This window comes from Papilio machaon, chromosome 6 (genome assembly GCF_912999745.1).
Source record: "Papilio machaon chromosome 6, ilPapMach1.1, whole genome shotgun sequence".
Classification (NCBI taxonomy): domain Eukaryota; kingdom Metazoa; phylum Arthropoda; class Insecta; order Lepidoptera; family Papilionidae; genus Papilio; species Papilio machaon.
In genome coordinates this window covers 1245440-1263900 of record NC_059991.1, presented here as the reverse complement: position 1 = coordinate 1263900, position 18461 = coordinate 1245440, and the positions used below count along the sequence as shown (strand labels likewise).

General features: G+C 35.0%; 1 protein-coding gene across 6 annotated transcripts in view; it reads right to left on the bottom strand.

Moving 5' to 3' along the window:
• The window catches only part of LOC106710977 (four and a half LIM domains protein 2), a 47452-nt gene that overhangs the window by 12724 nt on the left and 16267 nt on the right, over window positions 1-18461 (bottom strand). For 3 of the 6 annotated variants that reach the window (XM_014503172.2, XM_014503178.2, XM_014503176.2), the window contains 2 exons: window positions 6728-6928; window positions 4162-4336 (listed from right to left, as the gene is read on the bottom strand). In XM_014503172.2, coding sequence (XP_014358658.1) covers window positions 4162-4336; window positions 6728-6928 — 376 coding nt within the window. Of the gene's footprint in view, window positions 1-4161; window positions 4337-6727; window positions 6929-7153; window positions 7278-7341; window positions 7605-11787; window positions 12200-12404; window positions 13139-18461 lie in introns of those variants that run through there. The other 3 variants (XM_014503179.2, XM_014503174.2, XM_014503175.2) reach the window with 3 other exon arrangements.

Here is an 18461-nt window from a genome sequence, read left to right as displayed (position 1 = left end):
ATAAACATAATAAACTTCATTCACAATCATAGTTCATAGCACACTTCATAGTCAAATGTCGATAACATTAGACACAACAGTAGCCATAACATAGGAATATTAAAAATAATTGATGATTCATTGAAATATGAGACGTGATTAAACTGAAATATTAGACCGGACTACAAACATATAACAACGCATGTACAGAAGTGCTGGGATGTAAACGTAAATATGACTATAATTGTATGTTGTTCTATTAAAAACATTCTATGAGCACCAAATTTTTGTACCTTCTCATAATCAACTTGCCCTTGTACCTAAGGGGTTCGGCACAGTATGTACTACTCTTTCATACATCTCTATCAGCCGTCATAATATTTGAATTGACTCCCTTCTTACGCATATTCTCTTTCACAAAATCCATCGATACTTTTTTAATTCTTCCTCTAACTTTGTAGTTCCATCCCTCCATCCACATATGTACATGTGAGATGTCATCTTTGATATCTCTTCACTGAATGCCCCATTGTTGGCATTAACATTAATTGGTAATTTGCAATTTTTATTTTTATTTTGTGTCTAGTCTTGTAAAATTTATAATGAATAATATAATTAGTCGTGACATTTTAAATATAGAAATAAATAATGATTAAACGTCATAATTTTATGAAAACTCCATGTATAGGTATATATGTATGCTAAATTGTTTTAAAAGTGTTGATGTAATAGTAAAAATATTGGTTATGATGTTGTAATATGTGACTAGAATTCTGTTTGAGTTTACTTTAAAAATGTATGTATATGACGCATCTTCTTGTTAGGAATTCATTCCTAGATTTGGTCAAATTTATATATAGTTTGCGTCCATCGTAATGGCGTATGATAATTTATTACTGACCAATAATATCGCCTACGCGATGACTCAATTAATGTTAACTTAGTGTCATTCTGACTGTAGGACAGATACAAAATAAATTTAACAATGGTTTTGTATACTTTTTCAATAATACTTCACCTTTAAATAGTTTACTTTAAAAAAAGATAATAAGTAGCCTACTTGTTCTTCCAGACTATGTTCCACATCTGTGCCAAATTTCAGCGAAATCCGTTGAGCAGATCCGGAGATACCTTCAAACATCCATCCATCCATCTAAACATTCGCATTTATAATATTAGTAAGATATTGTTCCGAAGATAATTCTAATTGAATTTTATAAGTTAATATATTTTAAAATGTGACAAAGGACAATGTGTTTAATCGAAAAACTTGAGACAAATAAGATGGCTAAGGAATTCTTGGGCATTTAATTAGACTAAAATTTTACATTTTTAAAGATGCAGTTAGAAAAATAATAAAATAATTCATGGTTCGTAATCCGAGTAGTTTAGTGGATTGATGATTGGATCTTAAACAAGGTTAACGGTTTATCACTTCTGTATTGTGGCCGCGACCGCGAGCTGTAACGGTAACAAAGCTTGTGGTAACACTATTATACTGCCGACAATAGTATGTATATGTGTACACACAATATTTTTTATGTAAAACTAGTTTTTGCCCGCGACTCCGTCCGCGCGGAATAAAAAAAAAAAAAAGAAAAGAAAACGGGGTAAAATTTATCCTATGTCCTTTTCCTGGTTCTAAGCTACCTGCCCACCAATTTTCAGTCAAATCGATTCAGCCGTTCTCGAGTTATAAATGGTGTAACTAACACAACTTTCTTTTATATATATAGATTACAATTACATATTTAAAACGTGTGACATAATATCCTCAAATAGTTCCGACACGTTAGTGAATTAACTTGTGATACAATCCGACAACGGGCGTGTCGTAAATTGCCGATTCGCGCCCAATTAGGCATCGCTCTAGCCGGTGGACAGTGACAACTTACTAATCCTGCGGCTTCACACAATTGTAAAACTAATTCGGATTGACTAGATGACCACGATTAGAAAAGTGTGGATATAGGTAATTGTGACAATTTATAAAAATAAACCAAAAATTAATAAGTCTTGGAAATAATAAGAATCGAAGAGGTTTCACTCACCAAAAACTTTAGACTACAGGTCACAATAGACCGGACAAAGATAACGTACAAATACAATACTCTGTTAGTCGAGTTATAGTATGTTACGGTACTTTGTTTGGATCATAACTGACTATTATTTTATTTTGACAAAATACACCTTTGACGTTCTGCCTTGTAGAAATTTAAAATCTATAGCATTAAAAGACTGGGATTTGTAAGTACTGGATCAACGCAGGCAGCCCTATTCATGTGCACGAGCGCGAAATATGAACGTTCAAATAGAGGTAGGTATGTAACATAGACGAAAACTCGAGGGGACCTGTTTGATTGAGCTATACAAAAGGACTCGCTCGTACCCCTACAGATTCAGTTTGTGAATTCAATTATTTTACAATTTACTATCATGAACTTTATAAGGATCTATCGAAACACCTGTCTATAACATATTGTTATGCCTTTCGATTACTCTGAAAAAAAAAGAAGTTACAGTTACAGTATGTTTGTGTTTTTTGAAAGTGCAAACTGTAAGAGTTTTTATTTAAAAATGGTATTAAATTTTTATAGATCTTGTTTTAAATATCGAAAGAACCTTCAACAGCATTATTTATTGTTTTCCAATAAGGCCAATAATACCAGGCAGTTAAAATTGCACGAAAAGGGCACATCGAAAACATATCAAATACGACACATAAAGGAGAACAAGTTAAAAGTATGTGACATATTCTAGGAACTCGCGAGTCGGAATCTTTATGCGCGATTTAAAAGTCAAAATTATGCCCCGTTATGTACTCGCGATATACGAGGCTTCGACATTGGCAATGGCCGGGTTTTTTCTTGAATAACCTTACTGACTCCTTATCCAGCAAGGGTAAGTGACGGACCTTATAAGGCTGGTCAGGCCACGAGTCATCGAGAATTCCTGCCAGTGTATGTACACTAGCACCACCAACTTAGCAATTCGTGTAGGGTTGCCAGGTCGCCAAACCTACTAGCCGGACAGAGCAGCCAGTTTGGCCGGACATTCGGGTAGAAAGGTCGGACACCCTACATTATTTAAAATTTTGTCTCTGTATTAATAGATACACTCTCGTTTTGGAAATTTAAAAAGCCTAACAAAAGCCGGACAACCGTTTATTTTGGCCGGACATGCAATCAAAAAGGCTACCTATGTCCGGCTTTATCCGGACGCCTGGCAACGTTAAATTCGTGTGAAGTGTCTATTCGTCTGATCTAGAAATTGGAAAACATGACTTGTACAAAATTTAGTCTATTCGAATTTAACGTCGATTAAAAAGTTTTAAAAAGTAAGAATGAAGAAATTAGCTTACGATTATTTATAAAAAGAAAAAGAGAAATTAAATATAATGACATGTTCTAATTGTTATCAGTTGTAAAAACATTCTAGAAAAGTTAATAATAATAATATTGGTAATTATTTAAAATATAAGTAATGACACAAAAATAAATGACCAACATATTTTGTCGGCAAGTGTGAGTCATTGGAACGCTTCGATAAATAATCCTTTGTAACTACGATTAAAGGATTCTTTATGACTTGATTTACCGCACCATATTTAGAAGTATCAATCTGTTTGCTCTATTTATATATTGGACTAGAATACATGTTTGAAGTATTCTAATACGTGTGAAGAATACACGAATTAAACCCTATGCATCCGAGCTATTTATAAAACAAATATTATTTTCTTGTCTTGCTTCGATAACAAGATATTCTTAGGAGTTTTAAAAGATCGTTATCGTTCATTTGAAGCATAATTATTAGTGATGAGTCAGGACCGCGTCAAATGGAGATCTGTGGTCTCTGCGAACCCCTATATGTTACGGGAATTATGTTATTGTTGTATTAGCATCAAAGGTCCGCAGTGAATTTGCTTTATAAGAAAGACTAGCGATGGAGAACAAGCAAATGTTTGATCAAATGTGAACTAACATCTGGTTCTAAAAGGTCCCTTGTTTTTTTTTACGTGATGGAGTTGTACCTCATAAATTTTTCTTTCAATAATTTTATTTATACGAACTACTTTTTAAGTAGCTTTAATAATAAGTATGATTCGTTTTGTAATGTTTTTCTAATCACCACCACCTGACAGCACAACTATAGTTTGTTTACGTAAAGATAAGTACTCACCAGCACGGAAGACCTCTCCGCAGCCATCGCAACGGCTGGCGAACTGTGCGTCGTAGCAGTTGCCGCAGTAGATCTTCTCAAGCTTGGAGCCGAACTGCTTGTCGACGAGCGACACGCGGCACTTGGCACACAAGAAGCAAGCCTCGTGCCAGTGCTTGTCCTTGTACGACAGATCCTGGATAATATACAACACAATTTCAATCATAACATCTATATCTGACTACAATAGGGGCCGCAATTTCTTACGACTTAAGTAAATCTCATCAATATCCAAGAATACATGCGACAAAGAAATTTTTGAATTTTCATTTGTTAAGATTATTACTATGTTGAGTATAGAAGTCATTCATCTTCTGAAAGTCACATTAAGTTTACGCTCTCATTAAATATTAATGGATACAAGCACCATATAAATAGTAATTGTTGCTACGACATTGTTAATTCAGCGTGGGTTGAAATTATAATACATCAGAGGGACAGGCCGTGTTTATGTTCTAGAATTTTCTTTATCCTATCCTACTGTTTACTACCTACAATCAATGTACCGTTAGACAACGACAATGAACTTTGTCAATCGATATAACTTTTTTTTTACCTGATGTGTTTAGACAATTGTATTTAAATTATTTGATTATTAGATTTGATTTGTTGGTGTTTGATCTGTGACGTATTAAAGTAATTCCTTTTCATGAAAATTAATCAGCACTTTGTATACTTTATTCAAGCTTTTTCACTTCGTATTTTATCATAAAACTAGGACTTTTACTGGTTATTAAGATTTCTTTAAATTAATTTGATAAGAGAAGATTTACTTAGTGATGGCATCTCCATTAACTTCATACGCGAACAAAGCTTTAGATATAACAAAAACATCGACTTATTGATCATGGATAAAGCAAAAGTATAAAATAATACATATATAACAATACAAATAGAGCAACAATTTAAACCACAGTCTTATCGTTTCACATGAGTGTGCATGTTTATGCGTGTTGGGAAATAGTTGGAACAATTTCAAACAATTGAAAATCTTAGTGCGTTGTATTTTATGTTTCCAGATATTTCAAGAGCAGCAATTTCTAAATCGCTCACGAGTTCAGCGACCAAATAACGATTTTGTATATTATATGTTTAATAATAGCCTTATATATGGTGTTGTTTACTGATAAATAAACATAATCCAATAACTGAATTTGGATTTTTATAATTTTATTTTGTGGGTATCAAAATTTACTTCATCGCAGACATGTTGTAGGTACCTATAGCAAATTTTAATGATAACTAGATTTCAATTTCAATGTGCCCATATTTTACTTGCGAACTTGTACTGTTGTCATATATTATAAACAGTATGAGATTTTTATGCGAGTAAAAATATGTTCTTCTTACGAAAGTCAAATGACGTTAACACAGAGATAACTGTGCATAGCGGTCGTTGACGAATGTTTTCGGTTTCAAAATAAAGCTCCCCTCATTTTGTGTTCTATTCTTGGCAGGCCGACAAGAACCGGAGAACTCGCGCTTAGAACTAAATGTCGTAATGTCAATAAAATATGAATGTTTATTTTGGCCGATTACGAAACTCTTAACGGGACTCGGATCGCGCATAAATCTCCAGCGAATCGCCTGATGGATCCACCCATGGCTGCTCAAGGTTAAGCCAGCAACAAACACGTCGAAAATACTGTATCCCCGGGCCGAGAATAGCTCGCCTGGAGCGACGCTGTTTGTTTTCGAAAAACGCAACGCAGATTTGTTCGAAGCCGAACATTAAGACGATTTCACCACAGCCGATATACATAACATACACAAAAGTGTTTGCTTGACGCGTGATTGAATAAACAAAGAAAATGTAATTAAACATACTAAATTCGAATTGCTATGAAATGTTTACATTTCCTCTGTTAGATCATCCTCATTTGAGATTTAATTAGCAGTGGATGAAGCAAGCCGCGAGAACAATCGTAGTACATACATATGTATGTTAGCTATAGATATGTTAGACCCGACAGGAAAACTCAGACGTGCTATAGATATATGTATATTGTGAGCAGTCACGTATCACTTTATGTCGGCTTGGCAGCGGTAACTGGGGCCGTGTGCAGTACGCCTGAAGAATCTGGGCCGGCTGGAGTGACATAACTAAATTTGATCAGTGTAACAAAGCAAAGCAATGCCATCACTCTGTGCTATTCTAAGGACGGCATTCGGAAGATGATCTTTGATTATATTTTAAGACTGCCTAATTGTCTGTACCTTTAGTTTACATGAAATTATACTAGAAATTTTATGTTTTGAATACAAAAATTACAATGAAAAAGATAACTACCTATTAATATTGATCCTATTTAGTTTAGTAGATATGTCAGACGGTAAATTATATTACTGATTCATTTTTGTTTTGTAAACTTGCAAACAAACAAAAAAAATCTCTAACTCGCTAAGCTAACAGCCACATTGAGAATTTAGGATTAACAATGATTTTTATCTTGCAAAGTGTAGTCGCAGTACTTGTACATCTACGTTACCAACATTTAATGATACCCTGGTACTCGATGAAGCTAACCTTGGAGTCGATGCCGATGATCTTGTTGCACTCCTCGCAGCCGTTGGCGAAGACGCTCTCGTAGCACTTGATGCAGTAGGGGTGGTCGTCGCGCAGCACATAGCGCTGACCGGTCAGCGACTCGTCGCACTGCCAGCAGCAAAAGTGACCGCTGTGCCAGTCCTTGTTCATCGCCTTCGTGTATTCGCCGCTGAAAATGAGCTGAGGACAAACAATCAACATATTCATAAAACATGACGTTAAATCAAAAGAAACTTTAATTCACAAACAGAAAAACTATGAGATCTCAATAGAGTGGAAAAGCCAATCAGATTGTTTTGTAATTTGATAGTTATGTGAACAGTCATATTTTCAAAATGGTTAAGAAGTACAAAATTGTATAAAAATATGTTTTTTTGACTATTTTCTAATTTTATAAATATATACCTTAAATTAGGTCGGGTATGTGAGGGTGGCCAAAATAGGACGACTAATATACTGATATTAAAGAGAGCTGTAAACATCACTAAAGATCAAACGCGATCAGTAATCGACACTCGGACACAGATGCACTACGAGCGGCGTCACATGGCACTTGTCACGGGGTCAAGGGAGCTGGCCACCACTGCACATACCCATCGTCGTTGGTGTTGGTCGTGTTGGTCTGCTCGAGCTCGGTGACAGTCACCTCGCCGTCCTTAGACTCCCTACGCTTCGACGTTTTCTTGACCTTCCTGGTCTTTCTCTCGGTAGTGGTGTACTGGACTTGTACGTCTACGTCGGCCATGGCTGGAGTTGATTTCGCCTATCGTTGCGAAGAAAGCGATATCACCGAACGCGGTCGCGACCCGAATTCGAATGGCGAGCACCGGTAGAGCTGAATTGGAGGAATTATTCCAGAATCTTTAGCGGCGCAAGCGGTCGAGCCGGTGGGGGGGAGTTTCGGATTTAAATTTGGAAGAGTGACGGAGAGGGCAGGTGCGCGGGCGGCGTTTCCGAACGTCCCGAGAATCGCACGTTTCCCTGGCGAACGTTAATCCCCCGCGCTCGCTTCACCGGATCCGATTCCGCCCCGAACACTTATGAAATGTAGGCCTACAAACATCAGTTGCGATATGACTTTATCCCTTATCACTTGGCTCGTATTTGACTATCACTCAATTGTAATTGGCAGGCATTAATTTATTGGCACAATACAATATGATTGCTATATGTCTGTCAATTTGTCGATGATCAGCTGCGAAAACGAACTTGATGACGGACGGAAACCTTAATCATATATCTACCGGTGATAGTTACAAACATAATTACAAAAATTTAAGACTAAAACATACAAAAGGTACCAATTTGATTAGAACTTAATTATGCATTGATTGAATTCACGTTATTTGTGTGTTGGGGGATACATCGAGAATGTCAACACAGTAGAAATAAAACAAACCGTTTTTCTGGAAAAAAAAATAACCCGATACGCTATAACAATAAGCATTACTAATTCAAACTGTAACATCAAAGATGATATGTTTCGTAGAATCTTCTAAAGTACGCATTTAGAATTGTACGGATTGACGGATTTACCCCATATGTTGCCGTTCATTCCTCGAACCTATCAATACAAGATGCAATGGATTGAATTGTCTGTATACAAAAGTCACTTAAAATTGTGCTAGCGATTTATACTAAACTTATTAAATCATTTCTATTTAATTCTTATGTTGCTATTTTATAAATCACAAATATTTGATTTTGGTTAAGCATTGTTTCGTGTGTGATAGATTCATTCGTTCTACTAGAAGCAGTTATTTTTTAATGAAAATTAGTTAGTTTTACTTTCATTAGAAAATTTCATATGTACCTATGTAGATTTAATGTAATTTTTCCATAAATAATTAAGCTGTAAACAAAGTAAAATTGTAAATGATTGAAGTTAAACAACGAAAGTTTTCTTGTTATTTGCACATATCTAGACGTTGAGTGTGTTGTTTGTTTCAGACCTCGCAAGGTCTTGGTCGTGATCGTGAGATTCATTCACCGACTTAAAAATAAATACTTCCGGCGTCTCCTGAGACCGTGGGTTTGTAAGGCAACATCTGGTCGTGGGAGGAATTCGACAAACTTGAGTCGGACGACGTGTGGAAATTACACAATTTTCGTCAGCATTTCTATTACTAATTTGTTTCAATATGTGAAGTATTCGAATTCCATGTTAACTAGTAGACTGATATTTGAATGAATATTCTGATATTGAATTTCGAGGACGTAAGTTTTTAATTAAAATTATTGACACAAAGAAAGTCGTCTCCTTCGAATCCTAATCGACTTGCAAGGATATTTGGATTTGTGAAAATAAATAGTTGTGCCAGGACTGTGATAAAAGTTCAATATAACACGTTGTATGACGTTACAGAGCTTGCATAATTTTGTTTAAGTCTATTTGCTTTTTGTGTGTTTGTTACAAATATACGATTCAAATTGTTTTATCAGAGCTTTTTTGTGAACTTTACAACATGACAAGAATTAAAAGTACTGACGTCAAAAAACTACCAGAAATATTATCTTAATGAATCTTTGTCCGTGTCTTTTAATAATTGGCGTTTTAGTAATTCATTTTGAAGAGCATGAGGATTAATAGAGGTAAATGAACTCGCACTAATCATCCTTGGTATTCTATGCCGTGTATATTAAGACATTAACCAATTTTACTTTTTTAGATTTTTTTTTTGTTTTGTCAGTATTTAATTTAATTATATTGAATTAAAAATTTTGGTACATAATTATTTTAAAACATCTAAAATTGTCCTTTTTATATTAATGTTATTATCTTTTTATTAAGAAAACATATCTAGATTTTTCAAGAACAACGTTGTTTTCAGATGAGTTGCTATCCCAAAATTGTTTTGATACATCCGATGCAAAATAAAACAATCATTTATCATACAGTTGACATTCAAAACCAACCCACGCGTTTCGCAGAAAAAAGTTTTTACGTACTTTTTGGAATGAAAGCTTTTCTAAATCTTCGCTGAATTATGAGTAATTACAAACTAAACTATCATTTAACTATATCACAGTTTCATTCAGTTTAGATTTCTAGTTCTAGTTTCACTCACTCTGCTGAAAGATTTACATAAAATATAAAATTTCAGTAACTTATCATTAGTATTTGCAGAAATGGGCTCAAGCAAGGAGGTTTTGATATTTAATTCGATGTAATCAAGTTTACTGTCTAGGTGCATATAAGAAAACAACCATGTAATAGTTGTAGGTGTGTTTGACACTGATGAATTTTCATACCTGTCAGTGTCAGTGATACTGAATAGCCCGATACTGAATAAATTCTTTAGAAATCTTTCTTTATGGTATAATTATCAAATTTGGCTTGGCATTACGTCAAGTCTGAACGGAATATTTTTAGTCTGTGACGAAAGAACGATGGCGGGAAACAAAAAAGAACGTATCTAAATTCGTTGTGAATACACCCACATTGACAGTTGAAAGAAGACTACTTGAGGCAAGAAATACTTATATGTAAATCAGAAATATTTGCAATTTATCTTACAATATTGAATTGTTTGTTGATTCAAAGTAAGTTAGTAAGGAGTTTTCAATTTATTTAATTTGAATTAAACCAATTTATAAGAAATAACTAAAATGTGAATTTCGTTTCGTCAATAAAGGCAAGTTGTAACACATCAAGGTCTTTTGAATTTGCTTTATTTTCTCATCATAGAGGAGTTACTGGTCGTTAAAAACCTTTTGAGTGGTCGCTTTGAAATAAATGTAGAAGTGTTGGTTTACAGCAGGAAGGCCATTGTGTTAGAAACAACCGCGGTAATAATATCGTTGCTGACTCGTTTTCTAAACCGCAGTCTAGGAAACATTCAGCAACTCAGTTTGCGCTGCGATGTTATGCAGTTTTAACATTAAACAAGTTTATTTTTAACTTATTCAAACAAATCAATTTGACGACTTTTAACTTTTCGAAACTTATCAATTTGTCGTTTCGTCATTACTTTTATGGAATAAATACTATGTCGAAAGTTAATGACATAAAGTCTAATTTAATGTAAAACGAATGTACATAATATGTCTTCTAAACGTTAATATGTATTAAACATATTAAAGCGCGAGAATAATTTTTAAACTGTCACAATTGTGATTTGACGTTGAATTCGCAAGTCACATGTTATGATTCTACGAAAAACTTTCGTCGCATAGTTGCAGTAATCTTTATAACAATTAAAAATATTGGTATATTATTTGTCTCGATAAATAACATCAATAACCTCATAATAATGTGAATTAATTATGATAACCTCTGGTGAATGCGAAGCGCGTCATCTTCATTAAGACAGAAGTGTGTCGAGGTCCCCGGCTCACCATGTCTTGGTATTTTCGTACGACTTATGCAACTCACATCCAATAAGACAAACTAATTTATGAAAGATCACAAATAGTTACGATATAAAGGTATTACAAAATGTATGTCAGTTTATGTATGAATATTTTGGGTAAGATTATTAGTCTTTACGTTAAAGTAACCGATATAAAAAAAAACTAAAGTTACCTAAACCCAATTTGCTTAATGTTATTAGAGATGAAGCTGCTATCGAATTGTGGTGTTGGTGCCTAGTGCCAGTTAGAATAATTTAACATTTCGATAACTATAGCGTAGCCACTCTGGTTCTACAGTCTTGTTTATCGTATGTTTTGTTGAGGTGGAAATTAAAAGACCATTTTGTCATTACTAGATAAATGTGTAATATTGCTTGTTTATGTAGCAGGTGTAATATTTTACAAAGATTTTAAGCATAGTTTTCGATTCTATAATTTCTAATAAAAGCCAAACAAATTAAAGCTGCAACTTACACACAAGGTTCCCGTCGTAAAGGAATGTACTATGGTAAGAACTCTACGGAATGTAACAAAAACAAAACGCAAGGAAGGGTCTTAACGCTTTATATTCAACATTGTCAGTCATGCTTGTATCGAAGCTGGTGCAATGCGTGCGGCGGCAACTGTAAGCGCTAATCTCCGAAGTTAGCCCAGAAATCAATATCTTCTTCCGTCTCCTCGGTTACCTCGTTTGGATCTTTGCTATCGTCTTTTTCTTCCACGAACGAGCCTAATTTCGGCACCTCTTTCAGTCTAGGTCTGACCTCTTCAACGTCTGCTTTGGGCGAGCTATCCACTGACCCTTCTGTGCTCCATCTATCGTTTCTTCTCTCCTTCGACTTCTCTCTCGATCGACTTCTGGAATAAGAACGAGCCGATAAATTAGGCGTGCTTCCGAATCTTCCGATGTTCTCGTTTTCATTCATTTTTCTAAATTCTTCCTCCTCTAGTGAAGTAAACATTTTTAATTCTTCGTCTCGCGATGCTTTTGAGTCTCTCGATGAATTTGATGAAGAAGAATGGCGTTTCCTAAAACTTCTGCGACGCCCGCTCGGGTCGTTACGTTGTAAAGGGCGAAACTTAATCCCGTCAAGTGATCTTAAACAAATTAACATTATGTGAGTCGGATTATCATCATGTGTTATGAATCCGTGAAATAAGTGACTCGCTAATCTCATTACGTGCTCTGGTGCTCATGAGGAAATGCACTGAATGTGAACAAACACGTAACAATGTCACAATGGTTCGTGATGTATGTGAAGTCACACTCATAAGCATGCTTTCAAAATCACTGAATATTAACCTTAAAAAATCATCGCTGTAAGCGGTGCTGTCCCTGTCGGCGTCGTATGATTGGAAATGTATTTCTGGTAGTGGTTTCCGGGATGGACTTTGGGGTTTGTAATGCCAAGACAATTTATCTTTGTTTTCAATAGCTGCATTTAATTCTTCTTCGTTATCAAATGTATTTTGAGGAGTAGTTATTCTACTCCTTCCTCCTATACTAATTGACTCGGAAGTATTTGATATAATGGTTTTAGTTTTTGTCGGTGTATATAGATCTGCTCCATAGTCACCGTTAGCTTGAGAATTCTCTTCGACAGATTCTTGACCGAAACTAGAGATTTTGGTGGAGAACAAGATGGCGGCCGACCGTGTTTGTCCATAATATTTGACAGCTGCGGATTTGAGTGAACCATTTTTATCTTCCGTCAAGACGAGATATCCTTGGCCGCATTCCTTTATCCATTCTCCGGGGGACGATGGGTTTGATGATTTATTTAGTAGCCGCGTGTAGTATTCGACTAGTGCTTCAAAGTTAGGTTCGCCGTCGGGCACGACACCTCTAATTATGTGCTTCAAGCATTCTATCGCTTCGTTTATTCCCGCGTATGATATTACGAGTGAAAGCATCAGTCCCATTCTTGGAGGCACGAACTAGGGAGGTGACAGGAGTGGGGTTAAAGTTCCTCGGAGTACGAGTGGGTGACGGGGCGCGGGATGCAGCGATGTGACGCCGGGGCAAGACATGAACAACTGAAAATTAAAATGCTATTCTTGCCAGATTAGTGTCCACTTTTAGCTAAAGATTTTGGCCGTGTGGCCAAACTTTGTTACTATTATGTCTCGTTTAATCTCGACGTTCAAGGTTGGATGTTCAATGAATTTGATTGATCTAAAGATTTAATCTAATATATAAAATTCTCGTGTCGTGGTGTTTGTGGTTAAACTCCTCCGAAACGGCTTGACCGATTCTCATGAAATTTTGTGAGCATATTGAGTAGGTCTGAGAATCGGCCAACATCTATTTTTCATACCCCTATTAAGTTTTTTTTAACTGCGCGCAGACGGAGTCGCGGGCGACAGCTAGTGCGCTATATGTTTGTAACCGTATTGTCATCAAGCTTTTGGTCAATTCAACTTTATTGAATCAACAACTACTTCTTCTACTTCATTTTAAGAATATTGCGTAATATTATTGACGTTTAGACATATTAATTTAAATCTGCAATGAATCAAATGTAAATTTATCCGCCTCGCAGCTCTCTGCTGTGAATCTATTTTTACAAGCGTCCAATAACTCAAGCAATATTTAAAAAAAAAACGAGCCGTTGTTCATAGGCGGAGATTTATTTTGATACAACGTAACGCCTCCGATGACCTGACATTGAAATCATGTTTCGTAGCTCCTAAAATAGTAAGTATAATATTAATTATACTGGCTTACAGTGAGTTATCGACATTAAGTAAAGATGAATACTAAAGCCTAAAGAAGACTTATAACTGTTTATTAATATAAAAAAGAAACAAAGTACAAACTTCTGTATTGGACTTGGACAGAGAAGGTCTGTGACCACGAAAACCGCTACATAACTCATTCTCAAATGATTAATAAATGTAGGCTACTGCAGATCATCATAACTAAAACGTAGCTTTAGCTTCATAAAATAAAGTTTTAGCTTTAGGGGTTATTAAGCAGTAAAAGATATCTGTTAATAGTTTAAGTTTTTCGTATGTAAATATTTAAGAAAATTCTCAAAAAAATCAATTAAAATCGTAACAATAACATTTGACGCACTATTATTTGCGCACGCGCTTTTGAAGACATGACATTTAGCGTTACCGTCGACAGCTTTCGCAGAAAAACATCAGCGATCCGTTGTCATGATGCCAATTGTTTTATTACAAAGCCTACACGTTTATACAATAGCTATATTGTAGACGGAAACTTCCTTTCTGTGTGCAATACGTACTTTGATTTTTCTTTTTCAAAACATTTTAAAATGTGAATCGTCTAATTTAAATTTATTCATAAAGTGAGAAAATAAATTATGTAGCATTATTTTAATAAATAACCAATTATGAAAATATTTTTCTAACAATTTTTTTTTAGCCATTATTGTTTTTTTTTGTTGCGGGAGTGCACTGGATGCGGGCGGCACAGGACCGGGCATTGTGGCAATCGATGGGGGAGGCCTACGTCCAGCAGTGGACAAACTCAGGTTGATAATGATGATGTTGATGATTTTTTTATTGTACTCTGTTTAATTTAGTGTTGATCGTGATTAAATTTACCTAAGGCTGAACATTTTTGTTTCTAATTTAATTTTGAATTCTAAACTGGCAATCAATTGTTTAACCAATTAATTAACTAATAGAAATAGTTGTTGTTAGTTAACTATTTTATGTATTAGAACTATTAACGCCTGTTATTTATGTTGAAGATATTTTTATTTGCTAATTGATCTTTTTTTAAATACTCAGTCTTGACACTTTAATCCAATGGTTAAATGTTTATTGTAAAGAAGCTTTGGTATTTGTGGTCTGCAAATCTGTTCTATTTATACTTATTTTAAAAACCAAAATACGATGTAAGATTAAGATTTTTTTTAATTTCATGATATTTCTGAGGTGTCTGACACTGCATGCTCTATGCAAATGATTATATAATTTCCTATATACTTCAAAGCACAGACACGGTACATTGGTCAGTAGAACTCAAATAATAGCCTGTACAATAGTTTTATAGTTGTATGCGTCGTTGCCAAACGATCAAATTTACATAATAAATTGATCAAACATTTAACCTACGTAAAGTTCAGAATGTATTTAATTTAATTCGAATAAGTCTACATCCGGTACATATGTTTTATATATACAAAGTTAATTCTTGATTGCTTATGTTATATACTATAGTTACATTTAAACGTGGGCTTCTACTGTCTGAACAATTTCACAGAACATAGTTAAGTCTTATTTTTTTTTATTTACGGTTAAGATTTCTGTTTATATTTATTTTATATTGTAAGCCGCTGCCCATTGACTATATTTAGACGGAGGACGGACAAAAAGAGGATTTTTACCTTTCCTATGCGTCCCCTCCTACGTCAAATCCACTTCCATTTCTCATCATTTCCTTATAAGAAAATGGTGGGAAGAGAAATAGGACTAGAATTAAGCCTCCGGCACGCATACTCCTCAGGCTACGCGGAATTACTTCCATTTCACGCCTGTCTTCTGTGGTATTGCTACGGTAGAGTCAGCTCATTCGTGCACCTGATGTAATTATTGCTGGTGTCTACCACTATTAAACTATATTTGAACCTTATCTAAAATAAAAGATCTGATCGATAAAGTTTGTTAAAGAGTGTGCATTGTTAGAGGAAACAAAAGCTGGGCGAATATATTTTGTTTTATTAATAGAATGTAAACGATGTTAATGTTGGTATAGTGCGATCTGTTTTTGTTCGTTTGTATGTTTGTAAATCGCACGGATCTAATTGCAACCCGATGTATGACGCGGGCAGGCCGAGAAGATACCGGCTACCAAACGTGTGGGCAATGGGTAGTCTACCGTACACGTTTATTTTCCAATAGATTTTCACAATCGGAATATTCTTTCTGAAGAGAAAAACATTATAATTCTAAAGAAAAGATGACCAAATTAAAGATTTTTTTTTATTTACGCAAAACTGACGAAATTCTACAATTCGGCGTATACTTTGAGCAATCCATCTCATCCAACCATACTCGTATGAAAATCTTTTCATAAAATATAACTATCGTGTCTTCTAATTATAACTCTCGAGGAAAATTTTACCAAATCTTAGTTATACGTGTCATTTATGTATATATAGCCCCTCGGCTATCACCCTCGTGATGTGGCAACTACAACAAAAACTCTACATTAAGAGACAGTGGCCGCACGTCATGCAGGTTTACTTTAGGCCTAACACTAATCGCGTCTATTTCGAATAAAAGTCTCTATTAGCAATACGATTTATAGCATAAGATTGTAACCGGTCATTCGGGACATTACAGCGACATTTAGAAGTTTGTTTTTGTAAATGTTTCTTTAAAAAATATACCAATCATTGTCTATATACAAATATACATTATAAGATTATTATAAGGCATGGGTATTGTCTGGACGCTTTTTCCAGAGTGCCGTAAAAGCTCTGAATGACCTTGCCTTTAGCTGTAGTGAAAGTAATCAGAAGTGGCGCGGCGCGGGCGCACGCTGAAACTCTACACCGCGTGACGTCACGCGGGCCGTGCGCACCAGCGGCCGGGCCCATGCAATAAGGACGCAGCCCGTATTAGTGTTGAAAGATTAAACTACCATATAAATATTAAAAATAAACAATTACTTAAAAGATTAATTATTTTAACCGTCAATCTACTAACGTAGAATGATAACGATGTGTGAAACGCATAGTTTTTTTTGTAAAGTAACGAACGAAAATAAAATAACGTAGCACGTGGCGTCACGATAGTAACGCCGTTACAACGGCGTACAACGACGCGCAAACAAATTTCAAGGTTTTCGCGGCCTACATTCAATGCCTCCATTCATAAAAATATTTTTCACTAGACGCGGTTGAATGGAAAGGAATAACGTTATGGAAATTCTTTTAATAGAAATTGTGATGTTACTTGAGGCGCCATCTGTGTTAATAAATTTAAGCACTGATCATGTCTCGAACCTAAATGGATAAAACGTTATTAGCTTTTTACCGAAGGTTTTAGGCGAAGAAAAAATACCTTGGGGTCATCGGGAGTCAGTTAAGAACCTTTAAACGCTCTATATTTATCTACGTACTTGCGACATTGTGTAGAAAATAACGTATTACTTGTCACTAAGGTCAAACGGAAGATTAAAAAAAGAACATTTATTAAACTATTAGGTTCCGAGGTCAACGACTGCATATGAATTAAATAAATTGAGTGTTACATTTTACCGCTCATTTCTTTTTAACAGTTGCAAGGTTATCGGATGTTGAAGATGAAATTTACGGATCATGAAGATATATCGGATGATATCATTCTTGTACCGTTTGATCCGAAGCGCGGCGGCCGCGCGAACGCTTCGCTTTCGTCCGACAATTTAGTTTTTTAGATCGTACTTTATTACGATTTACGTACTTCTTCGTCATGAATTACAGACTGATGTTTTTTTTAAAGACATCTGCTTTTTTATTTTCAATGTCATGGATACATCGTATATTTAATTAAATCGTTAAGAGATTTTTCTTTCTTGAAAAAAATATTGATAAATGTTTTGTCAGTTCTAACGACAGACTCAAAAATTATAGTCGTGTTTAAAGATGTATTGAATTATTACTAATAGTAATGTAGTATAAAGATTGTGAGAAATGAGAATTAAGTAAGGTTTTGAACCTTTTACTTTAGTATACTAGAGTGAAGTACACTACGAGCATTCGCGTCGCCATTCTATAAACTAGGCTAGGTCTACTGGGAGGGCGATAGGGGAACGGACTATTAATACGGTCTGATTCCAAGTAGTAGTAGAGAACTGAAAAATGTAAAATAGAACTAAAACCATTTTACATTTTTCAGTTCTCTAGGAGAGAGGAGTTTGGCAGCTGCCCCTTCCTACACCTCTGGCAACGCCCATAATCCATCATTGTACCTAATATTATGCAAAGCGAAGTTGAAGAAAACCTTCCTTTTGAAGGGAATTACGCTATCGGATTAATGTGATTTTTATGGGGAGAAGTGAATAAAGATATTTTAATAAAATAAACTTCAATCATGAATTACGGTTAAATTTCGACAAAAGGGCAACCACTGGTTTTTAGCAAAATTTAATTAAATGAAAAATTTAAGTTATTTACCCATACCTCTTTAAGTTAAGAACCATATTTAAAATTATTGACTGTTTATCATGAATTTGTTTCAAGGGAAAATAATGTTTATTTTATTATACAAAAATAGATTATTATTTAATTAAATAATAGAATTGGCGAGCCGTCAAATTGTAAGCGTCAATCTGTCAAGAGATAATCAACTGCGCAGATTCTTATATTTTTGTCAAATATTCGCACGGCTTATGTCA